A 22,350-nucleotide genomic window follows, 5' to 3' on the forward strand; every position below is an offset into this window, starting at 1 on the left:
CAGGTAAGGCGTGATATGCTGCCATGCAGGTAGGGGGTGCTGCAGTGTTCTATCATGCAGGTAGGGGGTGCTGCAGTTTTCTGCCACATAGGAGGGGTGTGCTGTCATGAAGATAAGGAGTAGTATGCTGCCGTGCAAGCAGAGTGTGCTGACAACTTCTGCCACACAGGTAAGGAGTGCTATGCTGCCATGCAAGTGCATGCAAACATGGTCTTCTGCCATGCAGGTAGGGGGGTGCTGCCATCTTCTGCCATATAGGAGGGTTGTGCTGCCATGCAGATAGGGGGTGCTGTCATCTGGCACATAGGAGGGGTGTGCTCCCATAAAGGTAAAGAGTGGTATTCTGCCATGCAAGCAGGATGTGTTGCCATCTTCTGCCATGCTGGTAGGGGGTCCTGCAAGATTCTTCCACACATAGGAGGAGTGTGCTGCTATGAAGATAAGGAGTGGTATGCTACCATGCAGGTAGGGGGTGCTGCCATACATGACTGGTATGCTGCCATGCAAATAGGGCATGCTGCCATCTTATGCCATGCAGATAGGGGGTGCTGTCATCTTCTTCCACATAGGAGGAGTGTGCTGCCATGAAGATAAGGAGTGATATGCTACCATGCAGGTAGGGGGTGCTGTCCTGACATCTCACAAAACAGCCTCTGATGTTCTTTGTTTTATGAACAGTCTTCTAAAGTCCCTTTGGGGTACAATACCAGTGATGGTGCCCCAAGATCAGCAATAAAGGGAACCTGTCAGAATAGGTATAAAGCAGCAGCGATTACTGGCAACTCATCACAGTATCAGTGAGAATAGAAATATAGGGGCTAACAGTGCTGAGTTGGTTCTTAAAGGTGCTCTGCCAATGGTCACAATCCTTTTACTGAATTGTGGATTCCGTAAAAAAAAAAAAACGTGTGGAATGGAAACACGACTGTAGGCTGGATAATTATCGCTCATATCTCTGTGATGAATGTTGTTTTTAAGGGAATATTTTGGGATAAGTTAAGTAAACTCACCACCTGGCTGTTTTGTCTTGTACAGTTTGTTAAATAACTTTTCTTTTTTTTTCCTTACTACAGGCCTTCATAAAGGATCTTGTTTGGGTAGAAGTTGATGTGTAGATCTGTCTGAGGACTTGCAGACATGGACTTTCCTGGTTCCCCACGCAGGGCACCCCCTCCCCGTAGATTCTTTTCTCAGTACACACACCATCATTTGGTGGTTTTTCTCCTGACATTTTTTAGGTAAGTAAGGTATACAATATTGCTGACCATCTATCTGTGTTCCTCTGATTTGAATATTACTGTGTTGTGAAAGGTAAAGCTGACAGTTCATGTTTTAATGTGAATCTGTTCTCGTACAAGACAAGGAAATTTTCTGAAAGTGGAACTAAACCTAGTCAGTCCTCACCTGTTCGTCGCAGGATCCACTATCTTCCTTCTTCTTTTCCACATGCTGATCTTCAGGTATCTGGGTGACCCAGCACAAGGGAAGCCGGGATTTCCAAGTATACCTTGCAACATTCTGTATGAATACTAGGTGCAGGCGAACTCTCGCAGTTTAATTTAAATGGTTGCATGAAAACCACATTATTATAAATGTTCCCATATGACATTGCCAGTGATTGTCTCAGAATTGTCACATGCCCCCTATACCTGAAACTACCTGGTATTTACTTGGAAGCTGAAAGGAAGGGTTGGTATGTGCATGGCATAGGTGTGCTTCAGGGTGAACTAAGGCTTTGCCCAGTCAGCCTGGTTGGAGCTTCCCTATGGACTTTTTTTGGTTGTACAATTGCCAGTCACCGGTATTGTTATGTTTGTTTATGTGCCACCCTACCCAGAAGTACCAGGTACATTCTTCACTCCAAAGGCCAAATAGATCAGCATTGAAACTAAGAGTAACAGATTCTCTAATTGCTACTCAAACCATATTGTAATATTATTTTTCTAAAATATATTTTTCCATTTCAATCTGCAACTACTGTCACAATTGTCAAAAATATGCCCTCGGAAGTTTAATTTCCCTCTTTGTGTTTGGCTCACTAATTTTTCTTGAAGGTCTTAAGAACAAGTTGTATATTTGCCTTCCTGGAATCCTCTTTAAAACTCTTCTTCCTGACAGAGGGCAAACTTTTCTTTCTGATAGCTGTCAGAGCACGGCCCCCAATAATCCTATTCAGGATAACCCTTGCCAATAACATTTTATTACACTGCCTAATGGGGGATTCTCAGCGGGTTGCAAATTATCTATCTTAATATTTATCAAATTAAACAAATTTCCCAATTCAATTTTTATTACATTACAACAGTAAACAGCAACTGTCCAATTGCACCAATTAGGATTACATGCACATAAGTTTGTCCGAAATATTTGCTTTTTAGAAACAAGTTGTATCCATTACTTTGTTTTTTCTAATAAAATTTTTCCCAAGATATGGCTCAGAGAAGCACCAGGTGATTTATTACTTTTACTTCCCCATGAAAAACATCTTACATTATAAGTCACTCTTTTAAGACAAGAAATGTAACCTTTGGTCCTTTATTTCTCTTACAATGTTTATCTGGATACAATGTATTAACATTGTCCTTCCTTCTTTAACAACTTCTCCACCATGAGTTACAGTTATTTGAGGAAAAAATCTTTGCATTCCCTCCTCTAGCAGAATCAGATTTATAATACCATGCAATAGTAAAATTGTCTAAATAATATTACATTTATCCTCTCCTCTATACGTACATACTGCTTAAAAAAAAAAAAAAAAAAAAAAGACACCAATGACTTTGTATGTGTTTTAAACAGAATATATATATATATATATATATATATATATATATATATATATATATATATAAAATTTTGGGCAGTCCCTGTAATGAAATGGTTAACTACTTTTAAAGATATGCTGGCACAGAGCACACCAGGTAATTATAATGACAGCCGGCTCTCCTAATTATGAGTTAGACTGCAAGCGACATGGTAAAACAAACAATATTTTGAACGTGAACAGAAAAGCTCAGAAATCTGCAACAAAATTTATTTTTTTATCTTTCCTCAGCATAGTTGAAGCTTTATTTTAGGTGCACCTGTGACTTTTTCCTACACGAGCAGAACTAATTAAATCTATTTAAAGTAACAAAGAGCCAGGTTGTTTTTCAATGTTTTTTTTTTTGCATCACTTACATCTGTTCATGTTAGTGACTGCGTATCACCAGTGATTTATTGTGCAATACTCTCTTGCAACATAAAGCTTCATTGGCTGTGGTCTGACCTGTTCTGAATTGTAGGTTTACAAGCCAGGGCATCTAGGATATACAGATCATATGACCTGGAATGTTTATCACCAACTGTATTCTGGGTAGTTGAGACAGAGTGCTGTGTAAGTGTTGTCTGAGCATCAGATAACTAGAGGGAGGTTATCTTGACCAAGGCAATCACCTTGTGGGATATTATGTTGATTCACTAAATAATTTAAACACCTCCTCTAACCTTTATTGTTTTTTTTCTAATGACCTTATACCCTGTTATCACTTTTAGTTTGAAAGTTACTTGTGTCTGCATATCCTTGTAACAGGAAACAAGAAGTTTGAATTGCTTTTGTGTGTTTGTCAAAACTTACAAAGTTTAAAACTTTACTTATGCCAGAAAGTTTTACTGTCAGCATAATAAAGCAGAAACTGTGGGGGAAAAAACTTTGGTCAGGTCTTGGGCTGCATATTCATTTCTTCCATGACCAGAGATAAATGTAATAGTTTTCAGTCTTTTTAAGTCAAAAGTCAAAAGTGAAAATGTCAAAAGTCAAAATGTCAAAAGATATCTGGTGAGTCTGTGATGAACGGTGATGTTCAATCACTTTTTGTTATATCATTTTATTAACTTGTATTTAGATCGCGCCAACATAATATTCGGCACTTTATAAGTCCATAGTCATGTCACTAGCTGTCCCTCAAAGGGGCTGACATGTCCCTAACATAGTCATACCTCTCTAATACAGTCTAAGGTCAGTTTTTTGGGGGAAGCCAATTAACATAACTGCGTGTTTTTGGGATGTGGGAGAAAACTGGAGTACCAGGAGGAAACCCACACAAACACGGAGAATCTGCAAACTCCATGCAGATGGTCCTGGCCGAAATTTGAACCTGGGACCTAGTACTGCAAAGGCCAGAGTGCTAACCTCTGAGCCATCGTGCCGCCCCAACCAAGGGTTAAAGCGTGACAACACTACCTGTCTCCCAGTTGTGCTTTTGCATTGTCACACAGGCTTCTGACAGTCTGCAAGAGGGGGTTTTCCAAAACTACTCTGGACTAGTCCATCGTTTTTTGCTTATATCGTTTGCACCCCTGCAGGGAACTACAAGCAGCCTTGCTGACACATTGCTGGTCCAGGTTAAGGAGTCTGAACTGAGTGCATATGGAGTTTAGCTGCGTACACACGTCAGATTTTTCTCGCCCGATAATCGGCATCGGCCAGATATCGGGCGAAAATCTGGCGTGTGTACAGTCGGCATCGTCCGAAACGACCGTCCTGGCGGATCCACGGACGATGAACGACGACCGATCCTAATGCAAGGGAAAGGGGAGAGCGTGCAGCAGGGTGCCGCTCCGTCGCTCTCCCCCTCTCCATAGAGCAGAACGGTGCTGTATGTACAGCACCGTTCATGCATCGTGTAGTCCTTTGTCGTTGGAAAGGATCGTGAAAGATCCTTTCCAACGACAAAATTTGCACGTGTGTACGCAACTTAAGTGTTTATATCTCTTAATTGTGTGTCTTTATCTGTCTTCTGCAGTTACTCCCTACTTCATGCATCTAGGAAAGCATTCAGCAATGTGAAAGTCAGCATAAGCAACCAGTGGACCCCATCCAGCCTAAATGCCTCCTCCTCCATTGTTGACCCAAACTCTGTAAGTAGATTAAGATAAGTGATTGAAAAGATCTAACATGTGATCCACCAATATTTTTTTGTGTTAGAAAAGTAGAATATTCATACACCAGATCACAAAGGAGACTGCTCTCAGTATGCCCTGCACAGATATACACACATTGTTGTGACAGTTTAGCTAAAAAGTCAGTTCATCAGTCAGTGTTTAACAAGGTTCATTGGTTGAACAGATCACTTTTCATAAAAGAAGTTCTTCTAACAGTTTTCTATTATCTTCATCAGACTTGGAATGGCAATCACCTCTTTCCTGACGCCGATTCTGCCACCATCTTCCTGGGCTTACTGGACACTATTTTCCTCTTTTCCTATGCAGTGGTAAGTTGTTGTATGTCTTATATGTTTCTTGTAGTCACCAACTTTATAATTTAACTGGTAAACAGCCCTTTCTGTTTGATAAGTACAAATAGTTGTCCTTCACATAGCACTTACTTTAACCCCTTCGAACACCATTGGGATGAAAGCTCTTGCAACCCAGGTCTTCTTATCAAATATCAGTCCCTGACCTCACAAATGCTCCTTTAGTGGAATTGGCTTATGTTCTCAGGGACATCTTACAAAATCTTGTAGTATAGAGTGGTGGTCCCCAACCTTTTGGAGCTCACGGACCACTAAATTTACGGACTCCGGACTCTGCATGGTCTGGGAGCCGCGTGTCACTCAAAGGGGAAGAAACTTCCCCAAGAGTGATGTCAAGATGCCAGGTCTGAGCCTGCATTGAGAAAGTGGCTGAGTTGTGTCAAGAGACGCAACCCACCCACTGTCCTGAGTCTGTGACCCGTTCGGGGTCCGTGGCTCTGGCTAGTGTGCCCCCCCCAAGGGCAGTCCTTCTCCTGACCCCGCTGGGGGATGCACCGGCCAGACCCACAGCCAACCTGTCAGAATGAGGGGTCAGGGACCCCTGGTATAGAGGCTATAGTAATTGCAAAGGGTGCATGAATACATGTCTATGCCCATTGTTTGTTGAAAATGGCGATGAACAAATGTATTTAGGTGTGATAATCAGGCGTTGGTAGACTTTTGTTTGCAATATAGTTTTACTTGTCGTGGATAAAAAGACCACGTTGTCCCAGGGACTGTGGTTGAGAACACTGAATGATATATTATTGTGAAAAACAATGGTCCTTTAGCTTTTGATGTTTCACTAAAGGGGTTGGCTAGCTGCAAGAGTCCACTTTTTGTTTAACTTCCATTTCCTTACCGATGCATCCCTCCTTTTAGAAGTCACTTCCACCACATTTACTGATTGTACTCTTACAAGAGGAGCTAGAGTCTGCTAGAGCTTCCAGTTTTGAGCTGACAACCATCTACACTGAAATGCCAAACAGATCAAAGAAGATAGGGAGGTACTCTATAGTTCAGTGGATAAACAACATTAGGATTTAAGTTTAGCAGAGACACTGGATTGTTTGCTCAAACAACATGTTAGGAGCTCACTGGATTATTCAACTGGAAAATCAATTTGCAGGGATAAAACAAATTTTCATTGCATTGATGTACTGATAATTTTTTTCTCCCCAAGCATATACTGGGTTCATTGTAGGAATGGAAAAGAGAAAATGTTTATTCATAAAAAAAAAAAAAAAAAAAAAAACCTTCCCTGGTTTTTTTTTTTTTTTTTTTTTTTTTTTTTTTTACCAGGGTCTCTTTATCAGCGGGATTATAGGCGACCGATTAAACATGCGCTATGTACTCACTTTTGGCATGTGTTCATCAGCTGTAACTGTAAGTATTAATCAATAGTGTGAGATCAGTCAGTGAAATATTCTTACATTATCTTTTGAGGCAAATTTTCAGATAAAGCTGCTTGCAAAAACTGCTGTGTAAACTCTGCTTTGGTGATATACAGTCATGAGAAAGAAAGTACGCGTTTTTTAATTTTACATACCTAAACATAAAATAAAATCTGGTTCTTAGTAGGTCTGACAATTTCGTGAAATACAACCTCAAGGGAACAGCACATAATGTGATACACTCATTGTTTTCTTAACAAAGTCCAAGTCAATATGCAGAGGTGGTTTAAGTTCACCCTTACCACTTCTATAGTAATTAAAAGGATATGAAAAACCTTAGAAATAAAAGGTTTACTTTTTATTTATCATGACTGTACTCACAGTTGCTGGAGATCTGTCTTGGTGTGGAATTATTCCTGAATGAGGCACCTAAGGTTATATGTTACCGTTGTTTAGGTTGTGAATAAAAGATTTTAAAACTGGCTATGTCTGACTTTGTGAACAGCCAATTTCTAGAAAATGTTAAGGTGCTTTGATAGCAACCCATCATTACACTTTTATTTTTTCTCACCAACAAAAGAAAATTGGCCTGCAGACTAAATGTCCTGTTCCCATTATTATATCTCCTACCTTAACATTGACTTCTTCAAAACTTCTGCTTAAACACTTAATTCTTTATGTGGGGAAGGATCTGTTCCAGCATGTCTGTGCCCCTGTGTACAAAGCCGGCTCCATAAAAACATAGCTTGATGTGTTTCATAAGGATGAACCATATGGAGTCTTCACCTCCAACCTACTGAACACAAATGCTCTTTAGGCATAATGTTTCCACACAATCCTCCAAATCTCTCTAAAAAATGAAGTTTGTTACAGTCACAATGGGGACCGGTTCCAACAAGCTTCCATAGGTGTGATGATCACAAATCTTTAGGTATGTGGTGTATACCAGTTGGCTGGCAGGTCAATTTGTAGCTACCAGGCTTATATATACACATAGGTTTTCTACCCTGGTAGTAACATTGCTGAATTTATTTGCATTCAAGTTCCTTTTTTATTGTTATTTTTTTCCCTACTACACCTTTTATAGTTACATAGTTAGGTTGAAAAAAGACATAAGTCCATCAAGTTCAACCACTAGTGATATAAACATATCCCAGATAAAACCTATAGACATAGTTGATCCAGAGGAAGGCAAAAGGAAACCTGTACAATTTGCTCCAACGGCAAACAAACTCCTTTTTTATATTTTGAAAAATTCATTATCGTTGTTCTTTCTGTCGCTCAAACCATTGAATGGCCCCATTCTCACTCCTGAATCCCTTGTTTTTGTTCCAGATGTTTGTGTTCGGCACACTCACAGAGTGGCTTCACTTCTATAACAAGCTCTTCTACTGCTTCATGTGGGTGATAAACGGATTACTTCAGTCCACGGGCTGGCCCTGTGTGGTTGCTGTCATGGGGAACTGGTTTGGAAAATCTGGGTATGTTGGTTTTCAAGCCAAGTTGGGTAATAAGTCCTAATATCTTAACCATAAAACAAAACAAAACAAACTGTAATAGCAGCAAGTTAAGTTAAACTGAAAAGTTAAATTTTTTTTTGCAGTTTTACAGGGTCATAAACTGATCAGTTTAAATGTGTAGTAATGGTTTGTAAAAAATATTTACTCACACGTGCATCTTAGGTGTACTGAAAACCCTGCACTGTCCGTATGGGTTTTGGCTCTGTACGGGAGGGGATTTCCCTGGATAGAACCCCAGACAGCAATATAACCCATAGAAAATGTAATCTTAGTGATCCAATCATGTTATTGCAATAAACATATTTTGTATTGTATAAGTTTGTAAATTACAATTTTTACCTTGTACAGACGCGGCCTTGTTTTTGGACTCTGGAGTGCCTGCGCATCCGTTGGGAATATTTTGGGAGCATTTCTCGCCTCCTCTGTTTTAAAATATGGCTATGAGGTATGGCTATGAGTTTTTTTTTTTTCTACTTCTGGGAATGCTGTAAACACAACATCGCTGGCTGTGGCCAGTTTTAGGCTTTAACTTTTTTTTTTTGGCTCTAGACACATTTTTGAGGGTAAAAAAAGATTGAGACCATCTTCTCTCAGAGACAGAAAAAGCTTACTTAGTGTCTTAGAACTAACCGAGGGTGTTCTGTAGTCCACGAATAGAAATATTTAATGTACAGTGCTGCATATTTTGTTGGCGCTATATAAAATCTGTTTATTATTTTTAATAATAAAAAGAGCAATAATAGTATTTTTTTTTTTTTTTTCAGTATGCATTCCTGGTGACGGCATGTGTGCAGTTCGCTGGTGGTGTGATCATCTTTTTTGGTCTGGTGACCTCTCCTAAGGAGCTGGGTAAGATAATGTGTTGAAATGTGGTGTTTCTCCCTTATCCGTTCTAATGTCAAGGGGCATTTGTACTGCTTCTATCCCTGTATGAGTCTTTAAGAGTCTTTAGGAGTTTAAAAACAGCTGAAGCAGGTCAAATTTACATGCAGTAAACTCTGAATAATCTCAGAAACAGCTCATATTGGGGGACGGGATATTAGTGTTTTATATATATATATATATATATATATATATATATATAGCACTTCTTAATTACGCTTAAAAACCACATGCCCTTTTTTTTTTGACAAAATAGTTGAATATGAAGTTTTTATATTCAGTTGGTATTTAAAAGGCAATATGTTATATTAAAATACTTTGTGCATGCTAAGCCTAACCTTGACTATTTTATAGTATTTGATGTCATACTTCACTTTTCTGTGAGCTACATTTCCACATTTAACACCTGGTGACACAAACCATATTAACGCTTCTTTACTGCAGGTCTACCTGACACAGGGGAAGAAGAGGGAGCGTTTGGAGACCAGGAGGAAGAGGCTAACCGACCGCTGATCAGTGAGGACAATGAGGTGGACAGTGATGCAAGTTATTCTGTCCAGGCTCCGGATACAGACAGCACACCTAAAGCCATCGGCTTTGTTCAAGCCTGCTGCTTACCAGGAGTGCTGTTGGTAAGAAACCAATTTTATTTAAGCCTATTGCCAAGCAATTTTAAGATAAGTGAGGAAAGCATTACAATTTCATTTTTTTTTTAATAGAAGTGTTCTTGATGTAAACTGTGGTAAATTTGTGTCTATTATAGTTGCCATACATAGTAGGTGTCCACTGGACACAAACAAAGGGGTTTGATAAGTTTTAAATGGCATGTATGCAAAATGATGGATAAACACCAAACCAGGGACTGTAAAAGGTGCAAATGACCTGAACATTAGGATCCCAAAAAAGTTACATAGGGTATATGCTTACGGAAACCACTAGGTGGTAGCATTGAGCCCTGTGTGCTCTGCGTGTGTTTTGTTCCTTGAAGTTCCCTGCAATTCAAGATCTGTAAAGTTTAGAAGTATTAAACTGACTATGTGGTTTGGGGGTCTATAGATTGTTCAAGCATCTGAACTCTCGTCTTTTTTTTAACAGAGATGCATTAATGTGTAGAGCATATACGATGGCAAGGCATGCCTGTAACTGTCCTTACTTCCTGCTAGAAGCAAGGGAATGCCTTCTGTAAAGTTCATTCTGACAGAGAAGATCTGGGGGGGTATCAAAGATTACTAAAAAGTCAGACTATTTTCTCCCTATTAGTAACACGGATGAGCTCTTTTTATGTTCTTCTAATATTGCCACCCTGGTTAGATGGTTAGATTATATGAGAAAATTATTATATGAGAAAAAGGTTTAAATTTAATATGAATAACTGCTAACTAACCTTTGTAAGGACTGCTGTTGGTACTGGATGAATTATCCCTTCACCTGTAACTGTACTTTTACTGGACATCTTGGCCTGATGGCCAAGGTTAAACAATGATGTTATAAGGTCTCAGGTATGGGGAGGGGGTTGATAAAAAACGATGTGGTAATAGTACTAATTGATATCATCAGTTTATTTACTTTGCATGTAGTTCACATGTAAATGAAATGTTAGTGGATATCAGTTGTCACTCTGTAACTGTGTTCCCCCTTTTTACTTGTAGTATTCTTTGGCCTACGCCTGTCTGAAGCTGGTGAATTACTCCTTTTTCTTCTGGCTTCCCTTTTATCTGAGCACCACCTTTCACTGGAAAGAGGCAGAGGCAGACCAGCTGTCTATCTGGTACGACATTGGAGGAATTATAGGTCAGTAAAATGTTTTCATTTGTAGGCACTAAATGATGTTGATGGACAAATCATTTATAAGGTGTGTAAAAGAGGGTGGGGAAAAATGAACCGTGGCTCCAGAGAGACTGGCTGCTAGAAAGGTATGTTGTGTGTGTGTGTGTTTGTGCAAATGTGAAATCACGTTCTATCCCTGTTAAGTGATTTTACACAATGCCTGGAATATAATTTAGCATTTTAGCATTCCGCTTTTTATTAGACTTTTTTTTTTTTTTTTTAATTTCCTTTAGTGGGCTAAAGGAAAACTGCAGCGGCTGGTGACAAATGATGGGTGAAGGGCCTTCAGGAGATAGTCATAACAATATCACATGGGTGAGCCACATTGGTGCCGTCTGTCATCAGACTGTATCGGAAGTTCAGCCGCCTAATTAAACTGAATCAGTCACCCTGCTGGCACTACACATCTGTTCAACCCATAAAATCTCTGTCTCGCTCACTAAACTGAGGTGAACTGGCAGCTGGAAAACAGATAAATAACAGAAGGAAACGTGCAGTTTTCTTTCACCCCTAGTCTGACTGGACAGTGAATAAACTCCAAATGATGAGGTCTTACCTTGTCTCATTCTCCTTCTTTTAGCAAATTCCTTATCGGCACATTTGCATGCAGTACACTATTTTGGCTAACTGTCCTGGCAAACCCCCTCCCAGTCTGATTGCTGATATATATTCTGGGTTTTACACCATAAAGTTTCTATAGTTTTCTAAAGGTGTGAAGTTTTGTAGCTCTGCTTTAAATTTGGTAAGGGCTGGGGACTTATACACATTCATTCTTAGTAACCATTTCAAAAGTGTATATATGTATGTATATATAATATTTCATAAGGTACATGGTTGTAGCCACTTTCATAAATGTACATACTTGGACCCTGTTTATGCTCTAGCTATATACATGTTGTCATTTAATTCTCTTTCTTACAATTCAAGAATGAGTTTTCTGACTCTCGCAAATTATCTTCTCCCAACATTGTGGATGCCCTCTCTCTGCAGGTGTGTAGAAGCAGAGGCAGAGCAACTGCAAATTCAGTGTTGGCATCCTCTGGTGCTGACCATACATATAGTAATATCAAACACTTTGCTGTAAAAAAGCCAGAGATGAGATTATATAGACCGCTGGATATCCTCTTGGCAGGGCAAATACTTCCTTTTTGTAGCAGATAGGACTGTCGTAAGGAACCCCTGCACTGGCTGTACTGTCCCACGGAATATTGTAGTTGCCTGGCTGTCATTCATTAGGTTACGGTATTCCATGTCAGTTTTCGACACAACTAAGAACATGTGAAGGTTGATCTGTAAGTGTACTGGTAATGTGTGCCCTTATTGGTGCCTAATTTCTGTTCACAGGAGGAACAATCCAGGGGTTCATCTCAGACCTCATGCAGAAAAGATCACCTGTCCTGGCTATTAGTCTGGTGTGTGCCATTGGATCTCTGTTTGGATACAGCCGTAAGTCACATGTTTTCTGATACATATAGCTCTGTATTATAAGAATAACATAGTAACCATGAACAAAGTCAAAAATGCCATGTGTTCTGCAATCCTTCTGTAATGCAACAGTTTTATTTTTGGCATCTCTTTTTAAAAACTTGTATCCAGTTCTATTACCTGTTGATGCTGCCTATACATTTTACACTTTTCCTTAAATCCAAAGTTGTGATGTACAAGCCTCACATGCTTCCCCATAAGACACTGAAGCTCTCAATGGGAGGGCTTCAGAAAACTAAGGTAATACTGCCAGTATAGAAAGGGGCCTGGGTGTTGCCAGGTGCTGTTAGGCAAGATACAGGTTTGGCAGCGTACTCTGAATTCTGAAGTAGTGGAGCAATGTTGCTATATCACAAAAAAGCATCAATTTACTGGCAGAATCAAAGATTTCTGTGGGACATTGACGATGGATTTATAAATAATTGTTTTGGATGCTGGGCCAGAGTACTGCGTGTCCAAAGATGTATTTTATATATAATATATTTTTTTTACTAATCACAACTTAAAATGCCACCTTTATTAAAGAACAATTAACGTTTTTATAATAGCGATAAGTTCTTTCCCTACATGGAAGATCACAAACACTGTTCAAGTGAATAGAGTTTCTTATCACCAATTTAGAAATCTGACAGTAGTGATTGCCGTTCTTTTCAGCTCTGGTTGCTGCTTTTTAAAAGTGGAGATGAGTGCCCATATGCTTGTGCTACATTCTTGTTTGAAACAATCACCTGTTTTCCTCTATCAAGGTGGCAAATGGTACTAATCCGAAAGTGGATTCATGCCTAATGAATGTCAGCATCTTTAATTCTAAAAGTGGCTACCTGATAGAAGCGGCCAGTTTGCTGAAAAGATCACCAATTTCATAAATGGGAAAAACAGAAATAAGTCCCTGATAAATGAACTGCTGTGTGCTTAATTGGGGAACAAAAAAGGGGAAGTACACATGCTATATTGCTGTGTTTGTGGTTTCATTACAGATTACGGATTATTTTTCCTTGACAGCCCTGGGACATGTTTTATTTATCGCCCCGGTCTTGTGGTTTTGAAGATTTAAATTGAGTTACTGTATGTACACCAATAAAGCAAATATAGCATTTTTCAAGATGGGTTTACCCGAGGGTGACAACAGTGGGACATGCCTGCATAATGTGTGTGTGTGTATGTATAAATAAAATGAATTATAATTTATTTTAAAACAGTATGTAAACATGCTTTTATTTTTTTTCTCTTTACAGGCTCCCCAAATAACAAGCCCCTAAATGCTTTTATAATGACAATCACTGGTAAGTCCTGGTTAAGCCAACACCACCAGAACAATTACAAGCATGCTGTCAGTTTCAATTGCATTGCATCAAACCAAAATCCCTGCATTTCTGTTCTACTTTTGTTTTTAGCAGCTGTGCAAATGCTAAGACAATTAGTGATCAAAGTGCTCAGCACTGTCCCCACGTACCCAAGTACTATTTATCTTTATAAAATTGACATTTTGCAATTTGCTCCATCAAAATTCATAAAACATATAAATTATGTTCAAGCATAGTAAAGCAGAACAACCTCAATAAATGTGCAATATAAAAATTATATGTGGATTATATCGCATTCTCTCTAACATCTCGGCTACTTCAGATCTCACAAGCAAATTCCCCATTTTTTACAACCATTATATCAGTTACAAAGGTAGATGATGCTGTCTCCCTTTTCTGATGGATTCTGCATAATTTAGTATAAATAACATGGAGTCCAGTTGTGCTAGATTAACGCTAATATTTTGACACTGTTGGCAGGGCAGAGCGATAAAGGGGTGGCGGGTAACTTAATCCATGCTGCAACTTTTGCTGCAATACTAATTTTAGTCTGGAGTTTTTCCTGATGTACTACTAGATGTTCTCAGTTCATGACAGGCAGGAGCCTTAAGCCTACTTTCTATAGGCCCAGGCAGGCCATCATGTACCTCTCTTTACCCTGTGACTGGACATTATAAACAATGTGGCGTCCAGTTGTGCTGGAATAATTTTAATGTTATGGCACTGTGACCAGACAGTGATTGTCTCATCTTTGTAACAGATTTCTGCTCTTTTCAGCATGTGCCTTTTCAACATAGAATTTGCTGTTTTAGCTACCTTTTCTCTTAATTTTTGCTATGCAAATACTGCAAGAAACTGATAAAAGGTCAAATTCAGGTACTTACAGTGCTTGCATAAAACTAATAATCATTAATTAATTAAAACTGTAATCATTACTCTACTGTTTTGACTTTTGGTACCCTGATAAAATACCATTTTGATGCTGTTTTGACTACAGAACTCTTTTGGCATAATACCACAAAAGCAGTATTGGTGTTTGTTTGTGTTTGTATCATTTACTGCATCCCATACGGATGATAACTTTGAGTCTTTTTGTCCTTTAGGCTTTTTCATTGGTGGTCCCTCAAATATGATCAGCTCAGCAATCTCTGCAGACCTGGGACGCCAGGAGATGGTGAGAGGCAGTAGTGAGGCTTTGGCCACGGTAACGGGCATTGTGGATGGAACTGGAAGCATGGGAGCTGCTCTGGGCCAAGTGAGTATGAACATATTGCTTAAAGGTTTGCAGACTTATTAGGGTTCAAACATTTTGCAGAGGTGGTATACTGGCAGAAAGTGGGATTTACCAGCTCTGTGTCCTTGCTGGCAAAAAAATCAGTGGGGTGTAACAGTGATCACTTCCACATTTATTTATTTTAAATGTAATTTGAGATATTGTCTTCACTTGATGCTACTAAATACTCGTCATAATTCAGGATTGCCCTGTGCCAGATGCAGAGTGTCACCGATGGTCTGTTTTATTCTCTGCATCATCCCGTGGTTGGCAGGGTGCCATGTTGATGTCCCTCCCCAGTGGATGGGCATAAAATAGCAGGTAATTCATTTTGAATTAACCTGATATTTCAAGCTGAATGCCTCTTCCGGCTGCTCTAGAGCCTGACTGAACTCGCAGACTGTTCTCCTGCTCCTGAGCGTACATAACAGAGTCAAATAACAAAATCTTTTAGTATTGAATTTCTCTTTAATACAGGTCTCTCTTATTTGACTTTTTGAGTACTCAGAAGCTAAAAAGATAATTTATAAGGTCAGACCGTTTACATGGCAGCAGCATCCGCTTTCAGGCACCAAATGACCTCTGAAACACCTGACAGCTATAAAACAATGCAAATTAGGACAAAATAAATAGATTTTCCATAAGTAGCACTTCAAAATTATAATTCAAGATTTAGAATTTTTTTTTATATCTTTGCCACCATTTCTCTTTAACAGAGTCCATAAAAGATTTATGTTTGTTAAAGGGTTTGTACGTAGAATTTATTTGGTTAAACAAATCTGTAGTCTTAAAGTTCACTCTGTTCTGACAAAAGCACTGGCACTGAAATAAGGGAAAATCCACAATTTTGAGTTGCCATTGAAATGAAATAGATGGGGAATCTTGCGGGGGAATGTGGGGACATTTTATGTAGCTGCAAATGTATGTAAGAATCCACATCCCCCTTTTATTTTTTCTGCACAAACATTAAGTTTTTTGCCCCTCACAGAGACACTCTGTCCAAATACAGACCATTAAACATCATAGAATATCAATCTTTGTGGGTCTCATGTGTGACTTTACTCTGATTTCTAGGTTCTTGTATCTGTGATCCAGGAAGGACTGAGCTGGATGTGGGTGTTTTATTTCTTCATTCTAATGGTAAGATCTCATCTGACATGTGTTTGGCATACAGTGGGTCTGAATGAATCAAAACTGGAATTTTTCAGAGTTTTCAGCGACATTCCTCGTACATCGGCGTCGTTGGCCAGTCATTTTGCACTTTTTTTGTTAACGTTTATCGGACGAGCGGCCGTTAGTCGTTCTTTTCCAACGATAATTATTGCACATGTGTACTTAGCCTTAGACAGGAACTAAACTCTGGAAAGAACTATTCATCATTGTCTTTGGTTGACCTATTCCCCATTAATGATTTACCATGTATTGTTCAGCATTTATTCTCTGTGTATAGACATTTATAGGCATGTCTGAGCCTACAGTGAGGACAGCCAGAAGCAGAAAAATAGTGACATCACCTGCCTAAAGATATTCTTATTAAAGAAATACACAAACAGTTTTTCAGGAGGAATTCCAAACAAACATATAAGGGTACTGCTTAGGCAATGCCATTACTAGATATCAAACCTACACTTGATTTCAGGTCCTTTTTTAAAATCCATTTTTACCATGTGTATAAGTAAAAGATTTACTGTTCGTCTGACTGTGTTAAGTACATTTCAGGAAAGCTGCTTGAATCTAGCTAAACACTTTGCGAATGATTGTAAAAGCATGGTGTACATATTGGCCTCCCTGTACACACACTGCCCTCAGCCTTGGTTTTATAAGCTGAAGCTAGCATGTAACAGCTGTTGTATGGAGATGTACATATCCATAAGATCCTTTCCAATTCTTACATTTGCACCTTATCCAGCTGCTTCAATCTAGCAGTTAATAGTGTTTGGTAACAGAACACTGTAGCTTGAAAAGAGTAAAATACATCTTTGAAAAAAAAAGTTTGATATTTTTTTGTCACTTCAATATCCATAAACTTTCCTCCTAGCTATGAATGTCATTTGGGGAATTTTAAAGTCTTACTAGGGCAAACCGTGATCTTCTATTCTTTTTTTAATACTAATGCTGTGATCGTTTCTCCCTTTTCTTACTTAGCCTCTGGCATATATTGCTTTACAGGAGTCCCAAGATGCTAATTGAGCAGCATAAGTGCTGTCATCTCCCATGCATGTCATTGGTGTCTTTAAATGATCAAAAGCATTCATCTAGCTGACAGACGGTTTAAAAAAAAAAAAGATAAGAAAAAAAAAAAGTATTTTTTTTAAAGGTATACTTCAGTCAGAACAAAAATGTAGAACAAACCCGTATACAAAGGACACAAAAAATGGTGCTCTAAGAACACTGCTTGATTCTATGGACCGTTGTTCCTAACTCAACCCCTGCTACCTACCTACACATGTGCAATAATTGTCGTTGGAAAGGATCTTTCACAGGTGACCAGGTGGTCAAAAAGTGGGCTGGGCAACGTGTTTAAATTTAGTGTTCCCAGATTTTAGCACCATTGTCCCATCATGTTTGTTTTACTGTCCTGTGCTCCTGTATTGTGACCTAAATTAACACTTCCAAGCAGGAACAGGCAACAGCTAGGACTAAAAACAGGCAGTAACTGCTAGACCGTTTCAGGCATTTGCAAGTGGCTGCAGTAGCCTAACATAGCACTGCCTTTCCACTTATTTTTTACTTTTTTTATTATTATTATTGTTGACAAAACACTTGTATAACAGTGACAAGTGGCTCCAATTCAAGTCTATAGAGGTGGCTGGGGTGAAAAACTGTTCCTTGAATGGTAAATGTAGAGCCTAAAACCATGCACCTTTTACTGATAAAAGAAAAAAAAAAAACAGAACCATATGTTCCAGTATCAACCATGTTTTGCAAGAAATTTTAAGCTGTTTAAGCAACCAAGTGAAACGCAAATGACTGCAACACAAAATAAACATTTTGGGGACAGATTGTGATCATGATATACAAAGTTTGTTTACTGTTCTGCTGTATTGGGTCCTGTTGACTTTGTTAAATTGAAAGCAGACCACTTCCAGACAAAACAGTTATGTAGAGTACTGATAACTTTGATGTGATGTCACTGGTCTCTAGTCAAACAGACAGACTACAGCCTTATTATTATTCATTCATGTTAATAAAAAGATTTTGCATTACTTCTGAATTCCTGGCTACAACTTTGAAAATCTATTTAAGCTTATTTTAAGTGAGGTTTTGATCCCAGAAAGCAGATGCTGACAGTCCATAGGAAAAACTTGCTTTTTAGCAAATTTATATTGTAGGTGTATTAATAAAGTTATTTCTTGTTTTAGCTTATAAAGCATCCTTTCTTAGAAAACTACTAACTACTGCTTTTGTGTGTCAACAGACTTTCCTTACCCTTCTCTTTATCATTCCACTCATTATACGGGAGCTGAGACCGGTCTGGGGGAACAGACGCATGTCCCGATTGGCTGGGTGACAATTACATCCACTGACACCGATTCACATCCACGCCAGACAATCAGAACCTGTTTTGGGAGTCAAGCAAACACCGGGAACAAGAAAGGACAGGAGTTCGCCGTGGATAACGTCTGTCAGTTATAGCAATCTTTAGTACTCTAATATTTTTCCATTATAGATCCTCTCTGTTCACTTTAAATTGCGTTTTCCTACTTTGGATTCGAAGTGTCATGGGCAAGAACACTTTCATTGTTAAAGAAAAAAAAATAATTCCTGGTTCAATTTTTAACCAAAAATTCTTGCAAATCCATGTTTCTATTTTGTACTTTTTACTCCTGTTCGTACCGTGAAATCACACTCCCCGTGCTGACTGCACCGGACAATATAAGCTAAACAAAAAAGGGTTTATAAGTAATAGGTACTACAAACAGCACTTTATTACCTGTTATTTGTTCGTTTTTGGATTTGTGAGTCTCTGTGCCTAGTACCGGTATTACAGAAAATTTACGATTCAAGATTGACATTTTCAAATTTGCCTATTATAAGACGCGCTTTTTTCTACCCATAATTTTGTGCTTGCTTCTGATTCTCGAGAGCCATTTGCCACGGGGTGTTTGCCCCCCAAGCTATATTCATTTTTTGTAGCCCTGACAAAGCTGATCTTGGAATGGTTTTGATCCGTTGAAATGGATTCTGTTCTTTCACACTTTTTCTGCTCTTGGATACTTTGCCGCAGGGCCAGTGCAAAGACATCTCACTCTGGTTTTGTAAGAACGTAATTGCAGTTTTGGTTCACTTTGAAATATGTAAGTATGACATATCAATGTATTTAACTGTTCATACACTGCCAGAAAATGAACTCTGCAGTTTAATCCTTGGAGAAACGGGTCCTGATGTTGTGCTGATGATTTTGGATGCTAATTTATTACGGCTTTTAATTGGTAAAGGTGAACTTTAGGCAATTAGCTAAATATTCAGGAATCATGACAGGTAAAGTAGTCCACATATATGCAATGGTAAACCAGCCTCCTTTTATGACATTGACCCTTAGAATCACAGCTATACAATCGAGTATAGTTACTTCTCCAGGCTCAATGGTGCAAAACATCATCATCATCCCTTCCTATGCCAAGGGAATCAAGAACACACCGTCTGGAGTGTGTCATCCCATAACATGGCGCTCTGCATATTACATAAATCCATAAAGTAGGTGTAAGTTTGGAATTTCTTTCGAGGAAGAATCAAGTTGTCAACACTGTGGAGATGTCTTGAACTATGACCTCCCATTTGTGCAATTATAGGTGCAGTTGAATGTACAGTTGTTTGTTGGTCTCTTTGCATATTCTCACGAATGCCTAAGATATACATATACATACATGTATTTCATCAGTGCATTAGGCTGTTTAGCCAGCATTCATCCCTTAAAAAATGGTTGACATATATACAGAGAGAGTATGTGTATAATCTTTTATTTATTTTACATTTTCATGCAGCGAAGAAGTAAACAAAAGCAGCACAACTAGTAATCATTGAAAACAAACAACATTTTTTTATTTGGAGTTGAAATGCCTTATACCATATGGGTAATAAAGGTATATAATAGGAACACTACACAATATGAAGCTGGTAATGGATACCTCTTGTAGTTTATGCATTCATGTCACTGACATGTTAGATCTCTGTTACCTGACATCTGTGCATCTTCTCCGTTACTACCAGCTTTGGGCAGAATCATGTACACTTGTATATTTGTAAAAAAAAAACAATTTTTATTTTTTACCCAACTTTTATATTGCATTTGTTTTGAATTGTAAACAATGAAATGTAAAAGACTATGACTGAAATTTACTTTATATTGATTTAATTATAAAAGAATTCATGTTTTCGATTAGTTTGTTTTTTTAACTAAAGGGAAGAAACTGTTAAGGGATTGAGGTCTTCTTTTTTGACCACAGAAATAAAATATTCTATTAAGCAAAATGTGAGTGTTGTGTTACTAAAATTATTTGAAAAAAAAACAAAAACTATAGGAATATTTTTTTGTTTTCCCATTAAATAAGGAAGGGTTAGAACAACCTTTTTCTGTCTTTTTAAAATGTGGGAACCCTTAAGATACCTGTCCGGGAACTCCTTCTATTATTCCTTCATCCGCAGCTCACAGTATATTAGTGTGGTGGTCAGTGGGATGAATGTCTTTTACATTGGTGGCCAGTGGGGTAAATGTTTCCTTTACAAATAACCAAAAAGATCATTGGTGTTGGTTAGACCAACTCAAGATACACAATAGCCAATTGCTGCAGGAAACATTACCAACCTATGGAAGAACCCTGGAGTTCCACAGAATCCTGACTGAGAAACACTGGGTTAGAATTTTTATGAATGTTTTTTTTGTTTTCAAATAATGCTTTCTGATTTCTTGTTAGTAATCTACCCCCTCACTTCCTGCCCTGGTGATTTTGTCGTTGGACAGGAAACAAAAATATAAGGATACAAACTATGATGGAAAAAAAATAGTTTCCATTTGTTGGTGTTGGTCAGGACCTTTTATTAGGCTTATCTTTCTATGTTCCTGCTAGAGATTTTCTCTGATCTCCTGTCACTTTGACAATGATTACTGGGTACAGGAAATGTTTTGTTTTCTGTGCTCCACTAAGGGCAAACATCGCTGATATATCCAAACTTGCATACAGTCTTCATGATGGTATTGTAGAGTGTGGTACTGTCTATTAAATGATGTGTTGGGGCAACTCGTCATAGCCAACTATCATTTGAATCACAGAAATGCCCCCATTACTAATCCTGTGACCCAGGCGCCCATAATAACAGGATGCTTCTGCCAGACTGAAGCACCAAATAGAGTTTTTTTTCTGTCGTTACACTGTAAGTGCACAGGATTTTATTGATACGTGTTCGCTGGACACACAAATGGGAAGTTTAGCAGAAATGAGCAAAGGCACCAATGTTCATTTCTGCAGAAGAACGTGACAACAATTTCACAAACCAAACTTTAGTGGGGGACATGCTGTCATGGCCATAGCATTATAAAGAACAGCCAAAAGAGCAACAAAAATATTCACAGTACAGATGTGCCTATAATAACAAGTTTAGACTGGATTTCCACTTTATAGCCACATTTTATTCTGTGTCAGCTAGTTTTAGTGACCTTTATTACCCATACTATTTGTCCATAGGCAGCTATTCTAGTGTTGTGGAAACATTTTTTGCTTACTGTCTCAGAGGCATTAGGAAATTTCTCAAAGTGAGAGGATAGAATTCTATCACTGTATTTACCCTTATCTTCTTTCTCAGTGACAATGGTCCCTGTTATAAATACGGGGGTGAATCTTCCCAATGGGGATGGAGAAAACAACATTCACAGAGGGTCTACACTTTCTGAATTCTAGCTGGAGTTGGCATTTGGGTTCAGCTTAAAGTCAAAGTAAAAAAAAGTGTGTTGGCAGATAATTTTATGGCAAGAGGCTCTGTAATGCTCTCCTTTTTTTTAGCGATCGTGTATTTTTGGTAACAATGGAGGGATGAGGGGGAGTGCAGAACATTATTTGTTCATTGGATCTAGAGCTCTAGGGACTCTTCGCTGGACATTTCCGCTTTGAGATTGGCTTTACATCCATGCCATCCAGTAATGCCCATGCTATATTGCAGTGTCACTTTACATTGGATAACACACTGACATACTACTCCAGTGGACCCTTGTATTACAGCACAACACATGCTAATGTATTTACATGGAGTGTGGTCCCCTGCATCAGCACACATGCTGCAGGTCCATTGTAATGCTTTGGCTGTCTGTTTAAGATAAATGGTTAACATATGACATTAAAAGCTATAATAAGTTTCAGAAATCACTTTTAAAAACAACATTCTGGAGTATTACTGCATTAG

General features: G+C 38.5%; 1 protein-coding gene across 1 annotated transcript in view; it reads left to right on the top strand.

Moving 5' to 3' along the window:
* Positions 1 to 20,427, top strand: part of SLC37A3 (solute carrier family 37 member 3) — a 21,455-nt gene extending 1,028 nt beyond the window's left edge. The window contains exons 2-15 of the mRNA XM_072400220.1: positions 1,074 to 1,238; positions 4,782 to 4,896; positions 5,157 to 5,249; positions 6,573 to 6,656; positions 8,000 to 8,145; positions 8,533 to 8,629; positions 8,949 to 9,033; positions 9,511 to 9,698; positions 10,716 to 10,857; positions 12,238 to 12,339; positions 13,614 to 13,661; positions 14,786 to 14,937; positions 16,030 to 16,095; positions 18,374 to 20,427. Of these exons, the coding sequence (XP_072256321.1) occupies positions 1,138 to 1,238; positions 4,782 to 4,896; positions 5,157 to 5,249; positions 6,573 to 6,656; positions 8,000 to 8,145; positions 8,533 to 8,629; positions 8,949 to 9,033; positions 9,511 to 9,698; positions 10,716 to 10,857; positions 12,238 to 12,339; positions 13,614 to 13,661; positions 14,786 to 14,937; positions 16,030 to 16,095; positions 18,374 to 18,466 (1,512 nt within the window). The 5' untranslated portion in view covers positions 1,074 to 1,137 and the 3' untranslated portion in view covers positions 18,467 to 20,427. The remainder of the gene's footprint in view (positions 1 to 1,073; positions 1,239 to 4,781; positions 4,897 to 5,156; positions 5,250 to 6,572; positions 6,657 to 7,999; positions 8,146 to 8,532; positions 8,630 to 8,948; positions 9,034 to 9,510; positions 9,699 to 10,715; positions 10,858 to 12,237; positions 12,340 to 13,613; positions 13,662 to 14,785; positions 14,938 to 16,029; positions 16,096 to 18,373) is intronic.
* The last annotated feature ends 1,923 nt before the right edge of the window (positions 20,428 to 22,350 follow it).

This window comes from Pyxicephalus adspersus, chromosome 2 (genome assembly GCF_032062135.1).
Source record: "Pyxicephalus adspersus chromosome 2, UCB_Pads_2.0, whole genome shotgun sequence".
In the NCBI taxonomy this organism is placed as follows: Eukaryota; Metazoa; Chordata; class Amphibia; order Anura; family Pyxicephalidae; genus Pyxicephalus; species Pyxicephalus adspersus.